The sequence below is a fragment of the Oncorhynchus mykiss genome, chromosome 27, assembly GCF_013265735.2.
Source record: "Oncorhynchus mykiss isolate Arlee chromosome 27, USDA_OmykA_1.1, whole genome shotgun sequence".
Taxonomy (NCBI): domain Eukaryota; kingdom Metazoa; phylum Chordata; class Actinopteri; order Salmoniformes; family Salmonidae; genus Oncorhynchus; species Oncorhynchus mykiss.
The window spans coordinates 31,581,782-31,605,427 of NC_048591.1; the positions used below are offsets into that span (position 1 = coordinate 31,581,782).

The 23,646-nt window shown below is 42.2% G+C and overlaps 1 protein-coding gene and 1 pseudogene across 4 annotated transcripts in view; both read left to right on the forward strand.

Annotated features, from left to right (window-relative positions):
* Positions 1–5,881, forward strand: part of LOC110507192 (phosphatidylinositol 4,5-bisphosphate 3-kinase catalytic subunit beta isoform) — an 85,091-nt gene extending 79,210 nt beyond the window's left edge. For all 4 annotated transcript variants that reach the window (XM_036964685.1, XM_036964686.1, XM_036964688.1 and 1 more), the window contains 4 exons: positions 2,274–2,397; positions 2,499–2,644; positions 2,779–2,911; positions 3,109–5,881. In XM_036964685.1, the coding sequence (XP_036820580.1) occupies positions 2,274–2,397; positions 2,499–2,644; positions 2,779–2,911; positions 3,109–3,246 (541 nt within the window). In that variant the 3' untranslated portion in view covers positions 3,247–5,881. The remainder of the gene's footprint in view (positions 1–2,273; positions 2,398–2,498; positions 2,645–2,778; positions 2,912–3,108) is intronic.
* The window catches only part of LOC110507191, a 41,930-nt pseudogene continuing 23,358 nt past the window's right edge, over positions 5,075–23,646 (forward strand).

The following is a 23,646-nucleotide window of genomic DNA, read 5'->3' on the forward strand; positions in this document are numbered from 1 at the left end:
TGGAGCTAAATACAGGACCATTCTGGAAGAAAACCTGATGGAGTCTGCAAAAGACCTGAAGACTGGGACGGAGATTTGTCTTCCAACAAGACAATGATCCAAAACATAAAGCAAAATCTACAATGGAATGGTTCAAAAATAAACATATCCAGGTGTTAGAATGGCCAAGTCAAAGTCCAGACCTGAATCCAATCGAGAATCTGTGGAAAGAACTGAAAACTGCTGTTCACAAATGCTCTCCATCCAACCTCACTGAGTTCAAGCTGTTTTGCAAGGAGGAATGGGAAAAAATTTCAGTCTCTCGATGTGCAAAACTGATAGAGACATACCCCAAGCGACTTACAGCTCAGAAAATCAGGCCTTTATGGTAGAGTGGCCAGACGGAAGCCACTCCTCAGTAAAAGGCACATGACAGCCCGCTTGGAGTTTGCCAAAAGGCAACTAAAGGACTCTCCGACCATGAGAAATTAGGTTATCTGGTCTGATGAAACCAAGATTGAACTCTTTGGCCTTAACCTTTCTGATCTCCCCATCCCGGATCCGGGATCGTGAATACAGACTCAAGCTCATTACCATAACGCAACGTTAACTATTCATGAAAATCGCAAATGAAATGAAATAAATATGCTAGCTCTCAAGCTTAGCCTTTTGTTAACAACACTGTCATCTCAGATTTTCAAAATATGCTTCTCAACCATTGCAAAACAAGCATTTGTGTAACAGTATTGATGGCTAACGTAGCATTTAGCATTAGCATTCAGCTGGCAACATTTACACAAAAAAACAGAAAAGCATTCAAATAAAATCATTTACCTTTGAAGAACTTCAGATGTTTTCAATGAGGAGACTCTCAGATAGCAAATGTTCAGTTTTTCCTGAAAGATTATTTGTTTAGGACAAATCGCTCCGTTTTCTGCGTCACGTTTAGCTATGAAAAAACCCCTGTATCCAGGATTGTGTAAATCTATCAGCAAGCTCATTAGCATAACACAACGTTAACTATTCATGAAAATCGCAAATGAAATGAAATAAATATGCCATCTCTCAAGCTTAGCCTTTTGTAAACAACACTGTCATCTCAGATTTTCAAAATATGCTTCTCAACCATAGGAAAACAATAATTTGTGTAAAAGTAGCTAGCTAGCGTTAGCATTTAGCGTTAGCATTTAGCGTTAGCATTTAGCGTTAGCATTAGCGTTAGCATCCAGCACGCAACATTAACAAAAACATAAAAGCCTTCAAATAAAATCATTTACCTTTGAAGAACTTCTGATGTTTTCAATGAGGATACTCTCAGTTAGATAGCAGATGCTCAGTTTTTCCAAAAAGATTCTTTGTGTATTAGAAATAGCTCCGTTTTATACATCACATTTGGCTACCAAAAAAAATCCGAAAATTCAGTCCTCAAAACACAAACTCTTTTCCAAATTAACTCCATAATATCGACTGAAAACACGGCAAACGTTGTTTAGAATCAATCATCAAGGTGTTTTTCACATATCTCTTCATTGATACATCGTTCTTGGACACATGGTTTCTCCCCTATATCAAATGGAAAAGTACTAGCAGCTGGCAATTGCGCACCGAATTCCACGCAGGACACCAGGCGGACACTTGGAAAATGTAGTCTCTTATGGTCAATCTTCCAATGATATGCCTACAAATACGTCACAATGCTGCTAAGACCTTGGGCGAACGACAGAAAGTGTAGGCTCATTCCTTGCGCAATCACAGCCATATAAGGAGACAATGGAAAACAGAGCTTCAGAAATTCTGCTAATTCCTGGTTGATGCATCATCTTGGTTTCGCCTGTAGAATGAGTTCTGGGGCACAGGACTTAAACCCAAAGCCAGGACTTAAACCTGATCAAACATCTCTGGAGAGACCTGAAAATAGCTGTGCAGCGACGCTCCACATCCAACCTGAGGGCTTGAGAGGATCTGCAGAGAAGAATGGGAGAAACTCCACAAATACTGTACATGTGTGCCAAGATTGTAGCGTCATACCTTTCTAAAAACCTGTTTTTGCTTTGTCATTATGGGGTATTGTATGTAGATTGATGATGTAAAAAAAAAAAAAAAAGAATCTACATTTTAGAATAAAGCTGTAACCTAACAAAATGTTGAATAAGTCAAGGGGTCTGAATTCTTTCCGAAGGCACTGTATGTATATAACAGGCAACATGTTAGTGAGCTGCTATGCTTTGGCAGTGCAAACCCAGTGAAGTCTCCCACTTGGCCAACACTTTGTTTTGTGTTTGTGTACTATGCAGAGATGCTCTGGAGAAGGCTATCGAGGAGTTCACCCTGTCATGTGCAGGCTACTGCGTGGCCACCTACGTCCTGGGGATAGGTGACCGCCACAGTGACAATATCATGGTTCGCAGCACTGGACAGGTGGGTAGAGGTGCTCCCCTCTACAACAGGCTAAATCACAGGTTCATTTATGGTCTTTTAATGGAGCTCAGAATCAAGTTCTTAAATCCTGTGTCTCTCAGCTCTTCCACATAGACTTTGGGCATATCCTGGGGAACTTCAAGTCCAAGTTTGGCATCAAGAGGGAACGCGTCCCCTTCATCCTGACCCATGACTTCATCCACGTCATCCAACAGGGAAAGACGGGCAACACTGAGAAGTTTGGCAGGTGAGCTTCTGTCCCCTTTCACTACTCAGGTGATCCAGGCTGGGAATACTATCTATTGCCTTATTTTTTTAATAATTTATGTATGTGCTAGTTGAGTGAGTGTATAGTGAACAGAATGTGTGTGTTGTGCCTAGTTTCCGTAATTACTGTGAACAAGCCTACCTGATTCTGAGGCGGAATGGGAACCTCTTCATCACCCTGTTTGCCCTCATGCTGACTGCTGGACTGCCAGAGCTCACCTCCGTCAAGGATATACAGTACCTAAAGGTAAGACGTACGCACACACACACACACACACACACACACACACACACAGACACATGCAGTACATAGTTGGCAGCTTCACATGGGCTACAGTTTACATGTGCTACAGAAATGTAGTGTCCAAAATCATTTATGTTATGCTGCAATAAGAGTAGTTGTTAAGGCTGTCCCCCCCCCCCCCCCCCCTTCTCCACCTGTAGGACTCTCTGGCCCTGGGGAAGACCGACGACGAGGCACTGAAACAGTTCCGCCAAAAGTTTGACGAGGCGCTGAGAGAGAGCTGGACCACCAAAGTCAACTGGATGGCCCACAACGTGGTCAAAGACAACCGCTCCTAGAACAGACAGTCGCACATCCTGGAGCTGGAGGGTGAAATGTTAAAGGTCAGGAGGGTCTGAGGTCTATCCAGTGCTGGGACAACAGTGACAATGGGGGGATAGGTGTTGCTAAGGGGTGAAGACCAGACAGGACTGGGCTGCAAAGAAGGGAATCTAGAAGGCTATCTTAAACACACATGCTCTTACAGGCTTAAATCCCCCTCCCTTTGCCTTTCCTCTGGCTTTTGAAGCTGCTGTGTGCCTCCAGCCAGTCCAGCAGTCCCATTGCCTCTCCCTGATCATGTGACATATTTGTGGGTAATGTGGTTGCGAATATTGCACTGCTCGGTGAGAGTCAGAGCCTCCCGTCTGAGTTGTGAATGGACTGCCCCCTTGGAGACTGGACTAGACTGAACCAATGAGGAAGGAAGGGGACGGGGGTGGTTTCACCCACCTATTAGCAAGACTTCTGATCTTCCTTGTGTTGAACTAAAGGGAGAGGTCAGGGTTGACCACACCCACTCAAGGCCTCACATCGTGTCTTAAAAAGACACCAAAATGTGCACATAGCCAGAGGAAGTGCGTCTTATTGGACTTTTCCTCGCAAGGCCTCCAGTTCATCTCGAAAGTGTGCCTAAAAACTGCGAGAAGATTGTATTTGTTTAGTTTTTTAAACGTTTTTTTTATTTCCATTTTAAGATGTTATTAAGATGCTATAGGACATGTATATGTGCCAGACTACTTTTTATTTATAAGTGTGTGTGTGTGTGTGTGTGTGTGTGCGTGTGCGTGTGCGTGTGCGTGTGTGTGTACACAGACAGAGACACGCTGCATGGCCAATTTTTTCTGGATGTCTCTTGCCGATAGCTAAACAACAACTTTCCACACTCCGCTTATGCTGTCCCCTCCTAGTAGCTAGCTATTTCCCTCACTAACGTTAGCACAACTTATGCTGTCCCCTCCTAGTAGCTAGCTATTTCCCTCACTAACGTTAGCACAACTTATGCTGTCCCCTCCTAGTAGCTAGCTATTTCCCTCACTAACGTTAGCACAACTTATGCTGTCCCCTCCTAGTAGCTAGCTATTTCCCTCACTAACGTTAGCACAACTTATGCTGTCCCCTCCTAGTAGCTAGCTATTTCCCTCACTAACGTTAGCACAACTTATGCTGTCCCCTCCTATTAGCTAGCTATTTCCCTCACTAACGTTAGCACAACTTATGCTGTCCCCTCCTAGTAGCTAGCTATTTCCCTCACTAACGTTAGCACAACTTATGCTGTCCCCTCCTAGTAGCTAGCTATTTCCCTCACTAACGTTAGCACACCTTATGCTGTCCCCTCCTAGTAGCTAGCTATTTCCCTCACTAACGTTAGCACAACTTTGGAAAAGCAGTGCTCAGCAAGCTGGGGCAAAGGACACTGTGTCCCGGTGTTGGGAAACACAGATTTGCCGTGCATGCTCTCCACACTGAATAGACTATCCCAGTGATATCCAGATGGTTACCAATATTCTAGTATTTCTCATGAAGGCTGTTATCCTACTTGGAGTAAAAAAAACTGTAGCAAAACATTTGAGTTAATTAACATTGGAGTTAACATTGATTTGGTGGTTTAGCTCTAGAGGACAGGTGTCCAGTGGGGGCAGTTCAATTCGGTCACGCAACTTCAGCCATTGAGAAATGGGGTGAATTAGACCATCAAATACTGGAACCATTTGAAATACAAGGAAGAGAGAGCTTAAAATGTTTCTACAACTTAATTTTGTGTTCCTGCTTTGGAATGTGGATGTAGCATTCCTGTGTTCCATTTAATCAAGTTATGGTTGTTGTTGGACAAACAGAACAGGCACAATGGGTGAGTCAACACCACACTACCCCATGGAGGTATTATCACGACCCCGTGGAGGCATTATCACGGCCGCGTGGAGGCATTATCACGGCCCCATGGAGGTATTATCACGGCCCCGCGGAGGCATTATCACGGCCCCGCGGAGGCATTATCACGGCCCCGCGGAGGTATTATCACGGCCCCATGGAGGCATTATCACGGCCCCATGGAGATTCGGTCTTAGACATCGACTTGCCTACGGATGTCAGATCTAGTCTTTCAAAGCACCAAACTGCTCACATGACAACAACCACAATGAATAAACAAAGCATGTTACTAAAATGCCTTTTAGGACCAAAACAAAGAAAACCTTCAGTTGATTTAGGTTTGTTTTTACTGTGTTTTAAAGAATCTGTTCAGAAATGGAATGTTTGTGTGCAAAATGTGTCGCTTTCTTTTTCAGTGTATTTGTTTTTTAGATCAGCCAAATTGGGCGGAGTTTAAGACCTATGGAAGGGGTTTGCCAGCAGAGGGCGTAACACTGCGATTCAAAGCTACTTCCTGGTTTTGTCATGAGGTGCTCTCTGTTTTGATTTTGTGCAATATCCGTATAAGAGTCTACATGTATATTATGTAAATGAACCCTTGGGCCCTAATGCCTGAGGCTATAATGGTTGTCACTGTGGGTTCATGTGTATTGCTGCTGTATTTCTCACCGCTGGCCTTAAGTCTCTCAGACACTGAATATTGTTAAATGTACAGGCTTTTATGGTTTTGCTGTTTTTTGTTTTCATAAGAGTTTTATTAAAGTTATTTTCCATCTAACTGGATTTTCCTTTTGTAATACATTTTTGTGTGTGTGCTTGTTCAATCACTGCAATGCCAGTGTGTCTGTGAATAAGATGTAGTATATTTCCTGAACAACTTTGCAGGGCACAATGATGAGCACAGATTTGGTCCCTGTGCCTGGGATACTGTGATGAATGCAGATTGATTCCAGGCCAAGATATCCTCCATTCTTTCCACTATGGTTGTGTGAGGGAGGGAGGGAGGGAGGCCCACTGCAGGGCCCATCTCTGCTCTGCTGGAGGGGACCAACATGCCTCTTTGCTGATGTCATGTGGTGGTGGTGATGCCGTACATGGTGGAGTAGCCAATGACCCTTATTGCCAGAATATGAATCCTGAATAGAACTTGGTTGTGGGTAAACGGCTAACAGGATTAAATTTGGAGATGGCAGGTAGGTCACGGTGCTATGTAGCTGTTAATACCTGCAAATATCATGATTGATAGGTTGTTGTTTGTCTGCGAGCATTTATGCAATGATTACCATTTTATAATTTCCCCAGCAATCTAGCTTGGGTAATAGTTGTTTACTTCAAGAAGTCTGAATTTAAACGGGGAATTGACCCTTCCTCCCCTATTCAATTTACATCCCACAAGAAGTCTGAATTTAAACGGGGAATTGACCCTTCCTCCCCTATTCAATTTACATCCCACAAGAAGTCTGAATTTAAACGGGGAATTGACCCTTCCTCCCCTATTCAATTTACATCCCACAAGAAGTCTGAATTTAAACGGGGAATTGACCCTTCCTCCCCTATTCAATTTACATCCCACAAGAAGTCTGAATTTAAATGGGGAATTGACCCTTCCTCCCCTATTCAATTTACATCCCACAAGAAGTCTGAATTTAAACAGGGAATTGACCCTTCCTCCCCTATTCAATTTACATCCCACAAGAAGTCTGAATTTAAACAGGGAATTGACCCTTCCTCCCCTATTCAATTTACATCCCACACAACCAGTATTTAGATTGTCCCCTATTCTCTGTCTGCAGTTGAAATAACGTGTCTCTTCTCTTGCTCTTTGTGTTTCCAGTGGCAATGATGACGAAGACCCCAGTTGAACCCATTCGCTCTGTTTGAATCTTCCTCAGTACTGTATTCACCGTCAAAGCACAGCTGTAGGTCACTCTTGACATCAGTGAAGGCCAAACAAGTTGTTGACGGCCCCAAGTCCTGTATAAGACCATTTTCCACATCACACAGATGTCTTCAGAGGGCCTGTCTACCTTTCTCATATGTATCCTTCCCTTGTTCAAAGTTGACAATCAGGTGAATGAATTCATTAGTCCGAGCAGACCGTGTTGATGTCTGGGAATACCAAACCAGGTCAATGACAGCCTTAAACCCTAACATTAGTGACAAGCCAGAGTAGCAGATCCTGGGTGTCTAATAATCACAAGCCATGAGATGTGTATTTGTGGTGTTTGGCCAGTGACTCCCGCTTGACACCAATTTCCTTTTCAATGTTCACCACCATTGAATGGTAATGTGGTTAGAGCCCTCAATCTTGGTCTCCTGGGTACGTAGGAGGCCTGTGTGATATTGAGGGGTTTCCTGCCTTCTGTAAATCTGTGTGCAATGTGTCTGTTATGGTCTATGATAACCTATAGGGAGGAGGTCAGAGACCTGGCAGTGTGGTGCCTGGACAACAACCTCTTCGCTCATTGTCATCAAGACGAAGGAGCTGATCGTGGACTACAGGAAACCAAGGGGTGAGCACGCCCCCATCCACATGGGGCTCTAGTGGAGCGGTTTGAGAGCTTAAAGTTCCTTGGTGTCCACATCACTGAGGAACTAACATGGTCCATACACACCCACACAGTTGTGAAGAGGACACAACAGCGCCTCTTCCCCCTCAGGCAGCTGCAAAGAATTGCCATGGGCTCTCAGATCCTCAAAAGGTTCTACAGCTGCACCATTTAAAGCATCTTCACAGGCTGCATCACCGCTTGCTACTGCAAGGCATCCGACCGCCAGACACTACAGAGGGTGGTGAGTATGGCCCAGTATGTCACTGGGGCCGAGCTCCCTGCCATCCAAGACCTCTATACCAGGCAGTCAGAGGAAGGTCCAAACAATTGTCGAAGACTCCAGCCGCCCAAGCAATAGACTGTTCTCTCTGCTACCGCACGGCATGCGGTGCCAGTGCACCAAGTCTAGAACCAACAGGACCCACTACCACTAGCACAGTCAGTGTAGTCAGCTCAGCTATCACCATTGAGACCGTGTCTGTGCCTCGACCTAGGTTGGGCAAAACTAAACATGGCGGTGTTCGCCTTAGCAATCTCACTAGGATAAAGACCACCTCCATTCCTGTCATTATTGAAAGAGATCATGATACCTCACATCTCAAAATAGGGCTACTTAATGTTAGATCCCTTACTTCAAAGGCAATTATAGTCAATGAACTAATCACTGATCATAATCTTGATGTGATTGGCCTGACTGAAACATGGCTTAAGCCTGATGAATTTACTGTGTTAAATGAGGCCTCACCTCCTGGCTACACTAGTGACCATATCCCCCGTGCATCCCGCAAAGGCGGAGGTGTTGCTAACATTTACGATAGCAAATTTCAATTTACAAAAAAAAAAATGACGTTTTCGTCTTTTGAGCTTCTAGTCATGAAATCTATGCAGCCTACTCAATCACTTTTTATAGCTACTGTTTACAGGCCTCCTGGGCCATATACAGCGTTCCTCACTGAGTTCCCTGAATTCCTATCGGACCTTGTAGTCATAGCGGATAATATTCTAATCTTTGGTGACTTTAATATTCACATGGAAAAGTCCACAGACCCACTCCAAAAGGCTTTCGGAGCCATCATCGACTCAGTGGGTTTTGTCCAACATGTCTCTGGACCCACTCACTGTCACAGTCATACGCTGGACCTAGTTTTGTCCCATGGAATAAATGTTGTGGATCTTAATGTTTTTCCTCATAATCCTGGACTATCGGACCACCATTTTATTACGTTTGCAATTGCAACAAATAATCTGCTCAGACCCCAACCAAGGATCATCAAAAGTCGTGCTATAAATTCACAGACAACACAAAGATTCCTTGATGTCCTTCCAGACTCCTTCTGCCTACCCAAGGACGCCAGAGGACAAAAATCAGTTAACCACCTAACTGAGGAACTCAACTTAACCTTGCGCAATACCCTAGATGCAGTTGCACCCCTAAAAACTAAAAACATTTCTCATAAGAAACTAGCTCCCTGGTACACAGAAAATACCCGAGCTCTGAAGCAAGCTTCCAGAAAATTGGAACGGAAATGGCGCCACACCAAACTGGAAGTCTTCCGACTAGCTTGGAAAGACAGTACTGTGCAGTACCGAAGAGCCCTTACTGCTGCTCGATCATCCTATTTTTCTAACTTAATTGAGGAAAATAAGAACAATCCGAAATTCCTTTTTGATACTGTCGCAAAGCTAACTAAAAAGCAGCATTCCCCAAGAGAGGATGACTTTCACTTTAGCAGTGATAAATTCATGAACTTCTTTGAGGAAAAGATTATGATTATTAGAAAGCAAATTACGGACTCTTCCTTAAATCTGCGTATTCCTTCAAAGCTCAGTTGTCCTGAGTCTGCACAACTCTGCCAGGACCTAGGATCAAGAGAGACACTCAAGTGTTTTAGTACTATATCTCTTGACACAATGATGAAAATAATCATGGCCTCTAAACCTTCAAGCTGCATACTGGACCCTATTCCAACTAAACTACTGAAAGAGCTGCTTCCTGTGCTTGGCCCTACTATGTTGAACATAATAAACGGCTCTCTATCCACCGGATGTGTACCAAACTCACTAAAAGTGGCAGTAATAAAGCCTCTCTTGAAAAAGCCAAACCTTGACCCAGAAAATATAAAAAACTATCGGCCTATATCGAATCTTCCATTCCTCTCAAAAATTTTAGAAAAGGCTGTTGCGCAACAACTCACTGCCTTCCTGAAGACAAACAATGTATACGAAATGCTTCAGTCTGGTTTTAGACCCCATCATAGCACTGAGACGGCACTTGTGAAGGTGGTAAATGACATTTTAATGGCATCGGACCGAGGCTCTGCATCTGTCCTTGTGCTCCTAGACCTTAGTGCTGCTTTTGATACCATCGATCACCACATTCTTTTGGAGAGATTGGAAACCCAAATTGGTCTACACGGACAAGTTCTGGCCTGGTTTAGATCTTATCTGTCGGAAAGATATCAGTTTGTCTCTGTGAATGGTCTGTCCTCTGACAAATCAACTGTAAATTTCGGTGTTCCTCAAGGTTCCGTTTTAGGACCACTATTGTTTTCACTATATATTTTACCTCTTGGGGATGTTATTCGAAAACATAATGTTAACTTTCACTGCTATGCAGATGACACACAGCTGTACATTTCAATTAAACATGGTGAAGCCCCAAAATTGCCCTTGCTAGAAGAATGTGTTTCAGACATAAGGAAGTGGATGGCTGCAAACTTTCTACTTTTAAACTCGGACAAAACAGAGATGCTTGTTCTAGGTCCCAAGAAACAAAGAGATCTTCTGTTGAATCTGACAATTAATCTTAATGGTTGTACAGTCGTCTCAAATAAAACTGTGAAGGACCTCGGCGTTACTCTGGACCCTGATCTCTCTTTTGAAGAACATATCAAGACCATTTCAAGGACAGCTTTTTTCCATCTACGTAACATTGCAAAAATCAGGAACTTTCTGTCCAAAAATGATGCAGAAAAATTAATCCATGCTTTTGTCACTTCCAGGTTAGACTACTGCAATGCTCTACTTTCCGGCTACCCGGATAAAGCACTAAATAAACTTCAGTTAGTGCTAAATACGGCTGCTAGAATCCTGACTAGAACCAAAAAATTTGATCATATTACTCCAGTGCTAGCCTCTCTACACTGGCTTCCTGTCAAAGCAAGGGCTGATTTCAAGGTTTTACTGCTAACCTACAAAGCATTACATGGGCTTGCTCCTATCTATCTCTATGATTTGGTCCTGCCGTACATACCTACACGTACGCTACGGTCACAAGACGCAGGCCTCCTAATTGTCCCTAGAATTTTTAAGCAAACAGCTGGAGGCAGGGCTTTCTCCTATAGAGCTCCATTTTTATGGAACGGTCTGCCTACCCATGTCAGAGACGCAAACTCGGTCTCAACCTTTAAGTCTCTACTGAAGACTCATCTCTTCAGTGGGTCATATGATTGAGTGTAGTCTGGCCCAGGAGTGGGAGGGTGAACGGAAAGGCTCTGGAGCAACGAACCACCCTTGCTGTCTCTGCCTGGCCGGTTCCCCTCTTTCCACTGGGATTCTCTGCCTCTAACCCTATTACAGGGGCTGAGTCACTGGCTTTACTGGGGCTCTCTCATGCCGTCCCTGGAGGAGGTGCGTCACCTGAGTGGGTTGAGTCACTGATGTGGTCATCCTGTCTGGGTTGGCGCCCCCCCCCCCCCCCCCCCCCCCCCCCCCTTAAGTTGTGCCGTGGCGGAGGTCTTTGTGGGCTATACTCAGCCTTGTCTCAGGATGGTAAGTTGGTGGTTGAAGATATCCCTCTAGTGGTGTGGGGGCTGTGCTTTGGCAAAGTGGGTGGGGTTATATCCTTCCTGTTTGGCCCTGTCCGGGGGTGTCCTCGGAGTGGGCCACAGTGTCTCCTGACCCCTCCTGTCTCAGCCTCCAGTATTTATGCTGCAGTAGTTTATGTGTCGGGGGGCTAGGGTCAGTTTGTTATATCTGGAGTACTTCTCCTGTCCTATTCGGTGTCCTGTGTGAATCTAAGTGTGCGTTCTCTAATTCTCTCCTTCTCTCTTTCTCTCTCTCGGAGGACCTGAGCCCTAGGACCATGCCCCAGGACTACCTGACATGATGACTCCTTGCTGTCCCCAGTCCACCTGGCTGTGCTGCTGCTCCAGTTTCAACTGTTCTGCCTTATTATTATTCGACCATGCTGATCATTTATGAACATTTGAACATCTTGGCCATGTTCTGTTATAATCTCCACCCGGCACAGCCAGAAGAGGACTGGCCATCCCACATATGCTCTCTCTAATTCTCTCTTTCTTTCTCTCTCTCGGAGGACCTGAGCCCTAGGACCATGCCCCAGGAATACCTGACATGATGACTCCTTGCTGTCCCCAGTCCACCTGACTGTGCTGCTGCTCCAGTTTCAACTATTCTGCCTTATTATTATTCGACCATGCTGGTCATTTATGAACATTTGAACATCTTGACCATGTTTTGTTATAATCTCCACCCGGCACAGCCAGAAGAGGACTGGCCACCCCACATAGCCTGGTTCCTCTCTAGGTTTCTTCCTAGGTTTTGGCCTTTCTAGGGAGTTTTTCCTAGCCACCGTGCTTCTTCACCTGCATTGCTTGCTGTTTGGGGTTTTAGGCTGGGTTTCTGTACAGCACTTTGAGATATCAGCTGATGTACGAAGGGCTATATAAAATAAATTTGATTGATTGATTGACCCTGAACATCAAAAAGAAAGGAGGACCAAGGCCCTGAACAGCTTCAAACCCCAAGCTAAATGGCTACCCGGACTACCTGCATGGAGTGTTGCCCGCGTTGCAGGCAAGAATTGTACCACTGAACCACAAATGCAGTTTGGATACCCAAGACTCTCCGCAAAATAAACCCACTTTACATTTGTCTGTATTCGTAACTCCAACATCGAGACTACAAAAATAGCCCTAACTTAAAAGGTACAAGCCTTATTCCAGCTATTATTCTCCCATTCCAAATTAATTAGATTAGCAGTCAAACAATAAAATCAACATTTATAGACTAGGAAACAGATCTTGTGCCTTTTAATAAAAGTAGATTATGTAACGTATTTCTAAAACTTTACTACATCACATTAATCACGCACTGATAATTAGTTTGATGGAAAACCTTAGTCTTTGTACAGAATGATACATTACGTCTAGATTTCCTCTTACTTTTACAGCCGCTCAACCCTTTTTTCTGTCCCAGTCCCGTTCTCTCTGTTTCCTCTTCCTGCTGCTCTGTCCTCCAGCACCGCCATCAAGAACTCATCTCTTATAAAGATCTTCTCTTTCTACACTGTCATTTTCCCCTTTATAATACTGGAAATCTCTCCTAGGCCTCGGTCTATTTTTCTCCTTCCATGTGTGTGTTCTCACTTTCTACCACTCTCACAATCTAGGTGTATATATTTCTATGATCTATGTATGTGGTGTTTACCGTTACCTAGTTACAATCTATGTGTATGTATTTCTATGATCTATGTATGTGGTGTTTACCGTTACCTAGTTACAATCTATGTGTATGTATTTCTATGATCTATGTATGTGGTGTTTACCGTTACCTAGTTACAATCTATGTGTATGTATTTCTATGATCTATGTATGTGGTGTTTACCGTTACCTAGTTACAATCTATGTGTATGTATTTCTATGATCTATGTATGTGGTGTTTACCGTTACCTAGTTACAATCTATGTGTATGGATTTATATGATTTATCTTCCCTGGAAACGTTATCAAAAGCGTTGCCTATCGATCGGACATTAGATCTCACTTCCACATCTATCAGTTATTACCCAGGGGACATACCACCTGAGTTTAACCAGGGATGTATTTATCCAATCTCACTCCGCTATTTTAAGTTTCCCTCCCACTTTTTTGGATATTATTTATTTCAGTATTGAATAGGTTCAGTTATTCTCTTCGCCTAGAATTACCCTGCCTTCTCACCAAGCCTAATTTATCCTCACCTGTTTTAATATATCTACCGCTACTTTTTATAGTCAGACTACTTCCTATATACAGATAGACTACTTAGGTTAAAACTTTATTTAGGTATGTCTTTTGAATTAATGGCTATCCTATTTGTACAAAACGACAGTCCTATCTAACAAAAGCAAAGCCAGGATCTATTAAGTTCTATTTTTTTTTTATGGTGCACCTACCACAGGTCATTTCAGACCTGTCACACACAATCTTTGTATATTGGTCATACAGGTAACCCACCACATCTGTTTGGAATAGCGAAGCTACTATTATTGATCAATTCTAAACATTTATAGAACATCAAATCAAAGATAACTTACATCATTCCTCCCAAATTCGAGAATAAAGACTATTTACCGTCGTCTTGTAGACTGGGAAAAGCAATGCCGGTTCGATTCCGTCACCGTCTATGTTGACCTTAGATAACATATGCCTGATCGTTAAACTCAATTCAGAGGCCAGGTCTTTAAATAATGGGACTAGACCCGCCCGTGCACGGTTTTAGGCGTAACCTTCTGACGACAGAGGCAGGTCTTGGATATCGGCTCAAAGGACCAATTGTTAATGTAATTTCATAATTCCAATACGTTTTCATTAATTGAATTCACTCAGTCTATATTATGAGAATTTGTAAGATTCTTATTTGCATAAAATAGATAGAGACCAGTCTAATCAAAATGAGATAATAGTATTTATTCTCGGAGCGCGCTGCCATGTAACCGCGAACAACAGTTTATATACAAAATATGACGTCATAGGTTATAAAACGTCCTTCCTCCTATCGACCAGGACCAGAACGGGTTCAATAGTTTATTCCAACCCACTAGCTCGCTCACTGCAGACACACACTTATCTAGATTAACTTCTGGAATCTTCACCTTCATCCATCACTATTTAGAAGACAGTTCCAGATAATGGAAAACCCAGGAAAGCACTCTCTGCCTTATCTAAACATCCCAGAGCTAAGTTGAGTCGCTTCAACCATAGGTTAACAACCCTTTTTTCTTATTTTAAAACCAGTCTTCTCCAACCTGGCTGGAATGGTATTTATTTTATTTAATTACCCCCTGTTTCATGCTCCACAATCCCTTCCTTATGAATTAATGTTATTAATCAGATATAATAAAACAGAGTATAAGTTTCATTAGTTAGAGTTCTATTTAAAATGTAGATATTGTTTAGTCATTATTCATAAAATTCCTAACAGCTGCACATTGACTGGTTATTTTTTTACACTTTGTTATTCACGTCACTACTTACATTTACTACATATTTTGTCTTTAACTCTGCATTGTTGGAAAAGGACACGCAAGTAAGCATTTCACTGTTAATGGGGAAGCAGGTAGCCTAGTGGTTAGAGCAGGTAGCCTAGTGGTTAGAGCAGGTAGCCTAGTGGTTAGAGCACGTAGCCTAGTGGTTAGAGCTTTGGGCCAGTAACCGAATGGTTGCTAGATCAAATCCCAGAGCTGATGAGGTAAAATCCTGTCATTCTAACCACTAGGCTACCTGCTCTAACCACTAGGCTACCTGCCATGAACAAGGCAGATAAGCCACTGTTCCCCTGTAGCCGTCATTGTAAATACAAATTTGTTCTTAACTGACTTGTCTAGTTAAATAAATGTTGTTTATAAAGCATGTGACAAATAGGATTTGACCTGTTACTTGCTTTCATTTGGAATATCTGTCAGAGCTTTGATCTAGTGTTCAAAAATAGCCCTACATTCAATTTGTTGTTGATACATGTGCAAGTTGAGGTATTATAAAATGAAGGGTACAGGAATAGAAGTGCATCCCCCGACCCACCCCTGTCTGTCTCTATGCTGCCGGGGGGCTAGGGTCAGTCTGTTATATCTGGTGTCCTGTGTGAATGCAAGTATGCTCCCTCTAATTTATTGGGCGGCAGGTAGCCTGGCGGGTAGGAGCTTTGGGCCAGTAACCGGAAGGTTGCTGAAATGAGTCCCTGAGCCACCAAGGTCAAAATCTGTCGTTCTGACCTTGAGCAAGGCAGTTAACCCCTAACAACAATTGCTCCCCAGGCACAGATGACGTGGATGTCAATTAAGGTAGCTCCCTCACCTTCTTGATTCATAGGAGGTTTGCTAAATGCAGTAGACACATTTCGGTTGAAAGTAGTCAGTTGTGATTGGGAGTCCCATAGGGCAGCGCACAATTGGTTCGGCCGGGGTATGCCGTCAATGTAAATAATTGACTTGCCTAGTTAAATAAAGGTTCAATAAAATGTATTACAAAATATTATGACTTCCAGAAATGACCAGCAGAGGGAGCCATGGTACTTATTTAGGCCTCTCCCAGTAACGGAATAGACAAGACTAGCTCATTTTTCAGACAGCAATTCACATCATGGCAAATCCTATACACACGTTCATAAATCATACATTGCACATCCATACGCATGTTAAAAACATGCCAACATGTTCACCTGATTAATGCTCTCTTCACTGTGACCTTTTATACCTGGGCATGGCTGACACCTGCGGCTCCAGTCATGGACTAATCAATCAGAAGTCCATTAATCAATGATACCTCGGAAGCCTGCAGTTATGCAGAATAGGAGCTATTGTGCAACCACACTGAACAAAATATAAACGCAAAATGTAAAGGGATGGTTTCATGAGCTGAAATAAAAGTTACCAGAAATGTTACATACATACATTTGTTTACGTCCCTGTTTTACCCTGTTACATCTACCCCCCCCTTTTTTGAAAATTCTGTTAAAAATCGCGCAACTTTTCAGCGTCCTGCTACTCATGCCAGGAATATAGTATATGCATATGATTAGTATGTGTGGATAGAAAACACTCTGAAGTTTATAAAACTGGTTAAATCACGGCTGTGACTATAACAGAGCGTGTGTTTCATTGAAAAACGCAAGAAAAACTGCTCTCTGAAAGCAAAAAATAATTTCCATAAGTCACTTCCACCAGTTGTTAAAGAAGAACAGAATTTAATGGGAATTTGCCTGCACCGTCTACAAATTCCGCACGATGGCGCCATTGTACTAATTTTCAATCGAATTAATTGTTGGAAAATCCATCCGTCTGACCCCAAGTTCTCCAGTCTTCACCCGGATGCAGTTCAGGGAGAGATCAGATTGCATTGTTTTTGAAGTGAGGACCTATTGAAGAGACATCGCCCTGTAATCGTTTTGATAGATTATAAACGTTTACTAATACCTAAAGTTGGATTACAAAAGGATTTCGAAGTGTTTTGTGAAAGTTTATCGTCGACTTTTTTAATTTTAAAAAATTACGCAGCGTTTAAAAACGATGAATTTTTCTGAATGACACTACTTCTATACAAAGCTATTTTGGGTATATATGGACCGATTTAAACGAAAAAAAGACCCAATAGTGATGTTTATGGGGCATATAGGAGTGCCAAGAAAGAAGCTCGTCTAAGGTAATGAATGTTTTATATTTTATTTCTGCGTTTTGGGTAGCGCCGTCTATCGCAAAATCTGTTGTTTACGTGTCGAGCTGGCATTTTGGGGGGTGCATGCTATCAGATAATAGCTTCTGATGCTTTCGCCGAAAAGCATTTTAAAAATCTGACTTGCTGGCTAGGTTCACAACGAGTGTAGCTTTAATTTAATACCCTGCTTGTGAATTTTGATCAAGGTTTGAGTTTTAACGAGTACATTTAGCATTTAGCGTAGCGCATTTGCATTTCCAGGTGCCTACTTGGGACATGTGCGTCTCAAGTAGATTCAAGAAGTTAATGAGCATTTCTCCTTTGCCAAGGTAATCCATCCAGGACTGTTTGGCCATAATGACCATTGTTATGTTTGGAGGAAAAAGGGGGAGGCTTTCAAGCTGAAGAACACCATCCCAACTGTGATGCATGGGGGTAGCAGCATCATGTTGTGGGGGTGCCTTGCTGCAGGAGGGACTGGTGCACTTCACAAAAGAGATGGCATCATGAGGGAGGAAAATTATGCGGATATATTGAAGCAACATCATGACATCAGTGAGGAAGTTAAAGCTTGGTCACAAATGGGTCTTCCAAATGGACAATGACCCCAAGCATACTTCCAAAATGGTGGCAAAATGGCAGCAAAATGGCAACAAAGGCAAGCTATTGGAGTGGCCATCACAAAGCCCTGACCTCAATCCTATAGAACATTTGTGGGCAGAACTGAAAAACGTATGCGAGCAAGGAGGCCTACAAAGCTGACTCCGTTACACCAGCTCTGTCAGTAGGAATAGGCCAAAATTCACCCAACTTATTGTGGGAAGCATGTGGAAGGCTACTGAAATGTTTGACCCAAGTTAAATAATTTTAATGGTAATGCTACCAAATACTAATTGAGTGTGTAAACTTCTGACCCACTGGGAATGTGATTAAAGAAATAACTCTATTCTGACATTTCACATTCTTAAAATAAAGTGGTGATCCTAACTAACCTAAAACAGGTTATATTTACTAGGATTAAATGTCAGGAACTGTGAAAAACAGTTTAAATGTATTTGGCTAAGGTGTATGTAAACTTCAACTGTACATGTCAGATGTCAGTACATCCAGTCACCCAAGTCAGACTGTTCTCTCTGCTATCGCATGGCGAGCGGTACTGGAGCTCCAAGTCTAGGACTAAAAGGCTCCTTACCAGCTCCCACCCCGAAGCCACAATGTATCAAATGGCCACCGGACTATTTACATTAACACCCCCCCCCATTTGTTTTGTACACTGCTACTGCTCGCTGTTAATCTATACATAGTCACTTCACCCCTACCTACTCTGGCAGACCACAGGGTTTGGTCAAGACGTTTACACAGATCAGACATGGACAGAGTAGGATTAGTTCAGTTTCAAGGGTGTTCACTTAAATAATAAATGAAAAAGAAAAGGATAGGTCTCCCCCATGAGACCCTCTCCAGGATACCGTCTTCTGGGCTCCGGGTCTTGCTGTATCATGTCGGGCACAAAAACTGAACCGTCCCCAACTATACAGGAGTCCTTTCTTTCCCCCACTCTCTCCCTGTGTGCTGCCCTTCTGACAGCTTTATGGGCCTTGCACAGCTGGTTAGCAATCAGCCCTTGATTACTCACCAACTCCCAATCAGCCCCAATAAGGCCAGAGAGTTCGTCGAGACCTGGCACGTCCAACAGATGGAGCCATCGTCTCATGATGTATACTCCGTCTGTCACCAGGCCTTGACGAGTCTCCCCCTGGTGGCTGACCTGCTGTATTCCACACTACATGTACAAATTACCTCATCTAACCTGTACCCCCGAACACCGACTCGGTACTGGTACCCCCTGTATATAGCCTCGTTGTTGTTATTTTATTGTATTACTTTTTTATTCTTTTTTACTTCAATTTATTTGGTAAATATTTTCTTAACTCTTCTTGAACTGCACTGTTGGTAAAGGGCTTGTAAGTAAGCATATAAGCATATAAGTGTAAGGTAAGGTCTACACTTGTTGTATTCGGCGCATGTGACAAATAGTTTGATTTGATACGTACAACAAGTAGATCACGTGGGCAAGCGGTGCTGATGTCAACATTGTGAACAGTGCATCATGGTGGGGTTATGGTATGGGCAGGCATAAACTACGGACAACTAAAACAATTGCACAATGGCAATTTGAATGCACAGAGATACCATGACGAGATCCTGAGGCCCATTGCCATGCCTTTTATCCGCCGCCATCACCTCATGTTTCAGCAAGGATCTGTACACAATTCCTGGGAGATGAAAATGTCCCAGTTCTTCCATGGCCTGCATAATCACCAGACATGTTATCCAATGAGCTGCTTGGACGGCTCTGGATCGACATGTACAACAGCGTGTTTCAGTTTCTGTCGATATCCAGCAACTTCAGAAAGCCATTGGAGAGGCAAAGAAATGCGGTCCTAATAAATGGAAATTTTGGATATACTGTATATGGACGGAATGAATCAAACAAAAGGACCATTTGTGATGTTTCTGGGACATTTTGGATATACTGTATATGGACGAAATGAATCAAACAAAAGGACCATTTGTGATGTTTCTGGGACATATTGGAGTGCAAACAGAAGACGCTCGTCAAAGGTAAGGCATGATTTATATTTTTATTTCTGCGTTTTGTGTCGCGCCTGCAGGGTTGAAATATGCTTTCTCTCTTTGTTTACTATGGTGCTATCCTCAGATAATAGCATTGTTTGCTTTCGCCGAAAAGCATTTTTGAAATCTGACATGTTGGCTGGATTCACAACACGTGTAGCTTTAATTTGGTATCTTACATGTGTGATTTCATGAAAGTTTGATTTTTATAGGAATTTATTTGAATTTGGCGCTCTGCATTTTCTCTGGCTTTTGGCCAAGTGGGACGCTACCGTCCCAGAGAGGTTTTTAACCTCATTGAGCATTCTGCACTGTGCTCTTAGTCATCTTTGCAGGACGCCTACTCCAAGGGAGAGTAGCAACAGTGTTGAATTTTCTTCATTTATAGACCATTTGTCTTACCATGGACTGATGAACATCAAGGCTTTTAGAGGTACTTTTGTAACCCTTTCCAACTTTATGCAAGGCAACAATTCTTAATCTTAGGTCTTCTGAGATCTCTTTTGTTCAAGACATGGTTCACATCAGGCAAGGCTTCTTGTGAATAGCAAACTCAAATTTTGTGAGTGTTTTTTATAGATCAAGGCAGCTCTAACCATCATCTCCAATTTTGTCTCATTGATTGGACTCCAGGTTAGCTGACTCCTGACTCCAATTAGCTTTTGGAGAAGTCATTAGCCTAGGGGTTCACATACTTTTTCCAACCTACACTGTGAAAGTTTAAATTATGTATTCAATATAGACAACCAAAATAAAATAATTTGTGTCTTATTAGTTCAAGCACACTATGTTTGTCTATTGTTGTAACTTAGATGAAGATCAGATCAAATTTGATGACCAATTTATGCAGAAATCCAGGTAATTCCAAAGGGTTCACATACTTTTTCTTTCCACTGTGTAATTTAACCACTGATTTTATATAACATGGACTGCATTGCTTAATCATATCTTTCCATAAATGTTCCTATGGTTAGATGCTCCCAGATCTACGATAAATAGAATACATTGTACAGTAATATTGGGGTGTGCTTTAAATGGAGAGGATTTCTGGTTAAATAAATCTGTTCTGTCACTAAGTACTGCTGGTAAGAGATACACAACCACCATCTAGTGGTTCTGCTGCAGTGACTCACTTCTCAGCCTGCTTATGGAATCCCACCCATCCCACTGGGCTCTAGGTCCACTCGGTCTCTGGGTACAGGACACTCGAAAAAAGGATGTGTCATAGTGTGAGTGTGTATTGTGTGACATAAACAGTGAATCTTTTAAACTAAGAACTCAGTCTGGGTCTCAACTTACTGTTGACAGTTAGAATAGTAGAATACACAAGGTGCAATTTGATTGTGCATCAGCAGTTTTTCTCTTGTTATATCCAGTCACTGACAGTCACTCAATTAGCCCATGTCAGCTAACATTTTTTAGATTGGTAAGTTAGTCTAGCCAGCTATCTAAATGTATCTAATCATGGTTGAATTATCGACCGGCTTCGAAAGGCAAGTGCCCAGGGGCCCTGACCTCTAGGGGGGCCCCATTGATTTTGTTAGTCACTCTCACTCAGATATCATATTAACATGGCAAAAGTCATGCAAAATGTGTAGAATTTCAGGAAATTAGCTTAAAAACTGCAAAAGATGTATCTCGACTCTATGACAAGTAATGCAGAATTGCAGGAAATTGCCTGTAAAACTGCAAATGTTTCTCTCCGCCGCATGGAAAAATGTGTAGATTTGCATCAAACTTGCTTTATAACTGCAACATTTTATCTTCACAGTAAAGATGGGGACTAATAAAATGTTTTACCCTCGAGGTGGGGGGCCTCCAAACCAAATCTCACTTCGGCCCCCAAGAAGCTAGGGCCGGCCCTGTATGTAGGCTCATTGAGGTTCATTTAGAAACCTCAAAGTAAGCCCTTTTTTCTACTGTTTTCATTGTAGGCTGCCATGGATTGTAGAACTTCTGTTAACCTAAAACTAACTATAGACCACTAAAGCACAATGTAATCTGAGTTATCACTTATTGTAGTTTGATCAAAACTTTAGTGACAATTTACACTTTTTTTCAATTTGTAATTTAATAATTTGTATGTCTAAAGATAATGATTAAATAATTCCACTCTGAAGCCATATAATTGTATGAAATGTATTAGAATCCTACATGTATAATCTGATGTGTGTAGTTTTAGTCAGAATTAGAACAAGGACATTTTGTTTCTTTTTAGAATGTAAGCAGAGTGCAAGTGTGAAACAAATGATAAGAGGAGCTATCGACAGACAAGCTGGACCACTGTGTTCCTTACAGGACATTCTGTCTCCACCCGTGGAGGGGAGAAACTGTTAGGCTTGCAGAAAATGATGAAACATGTTGCAGATGAAACAATGTATCTGTATAGTGGAAAAACACAGACTGTCTGAGCAGGGCGTAGTTGAAGATTTGAACTTGTATGTATGTGCATAGGATATCTGCTGTTTGTGTGAAGGTCTGTGCGTAAGGAGCCGGTATAAAATGGATGTTTTTGTACAATGGACTAGAACGTTCTCGTGAATAAACACTTTGATTTTTGTAGGCTGGGACTCTTGTCTGCTTCATTCAACCAGCATCTTACAAACTCTGGGTTGCAGACTGAGTAGATTAATTGAAGTTTATGAACATTGATAACAAAATTCACACAACAGTAATTTCACCACTGACTGTTGTTTTGGACCATCTCCATTTATAGCTAGTAGATTGTGACGGGCTAATATGATGCTCCATTAGCCGTTACAGGCAATGGCGACCCGTCATTTTGAGCCCCACATTTTTATGGGGGGGGGGGGGGGCTTTCCTGTTTTGCATGTTATTTTGGCATTAATACGTGTCACATATCAGTTTGCAAACAATGTAAAAAAAAATATATATGAATCATTGAGTTAATAAAGCCGCATACAAACATGGTCTCTTTTTTGCTTTCGTAAGCAAGGCAGCTCCAAAATGCAGGTGTTTCAGCCTAGCTCAGTGTTTTCTGTAGTGGTGGGACAAGCCAGCAGATTGTGTTATTGTGTTTTGGAAGGTGTTTTCTGTTTTTCTGTTTTGTAATGTTTCAAAGGTCTATTGTTATAGTCTATTGTTACGTATGCTCATGTCTAGCTGGTTAATGTATGTAATGTAAGGTTGGGTTAAATTAACAGAATGTCAGACCAGTCTGACATGCAGCTAGCTATGTCATATTTTACATTCAAATGAAGTCTCGGAAAGGTGTGTGTTAGTGTGTAAATCAAATCAAATTGTATTTGTCACATACACATGGTTATGCAACGGCTGTCATGGGTGGAGGAAGGTGAGGACCAAAGCGCAGCGTGGTAAGTGTTCATGATTATTTAATAGAACAGAACACTGAATGACAAAAACAACAAGAGAACAAAATGAAACCGAAACAGTCCTGTCTGGTGCAGACACAAAACAGAAAACAACTACCCACACCCAGATAGGGAAAACAGGCTGCCTAAGTATGGTTCTCAATCAGAGACAACGATAACCAGCTGCCTCTGATTGGGAAACATACCAGGCCAAACACAGAAATATAAAACATAGAATGCCCACCCCAACTCACGCCCTGACCAAACTAAAACAGAGACATAAAAAAGGAAATAAGGTCAGGACGTGACAGGTTAGCAGATGTTAATGCGAGTGTAGCGAAATGCTTGTGCTTCTAGTTCCGATAATGCAGTAATATCCAACGAGTAATCTAAAGTAACAATTTCACAACAACTACCTTATACACACAAGTGTAAAGGAATGAATAAGAATATGTACATAAAAATATATATGAATGAGTGATGGTATAGAACGGCATAGGCAAGATGCAGTGGATGGTATAGAGTACAGGATATACATATGAGATGAGTAATGTAAGGTATGTAAACATTATATTAAGTGGCATTGTTTAAAGTGGC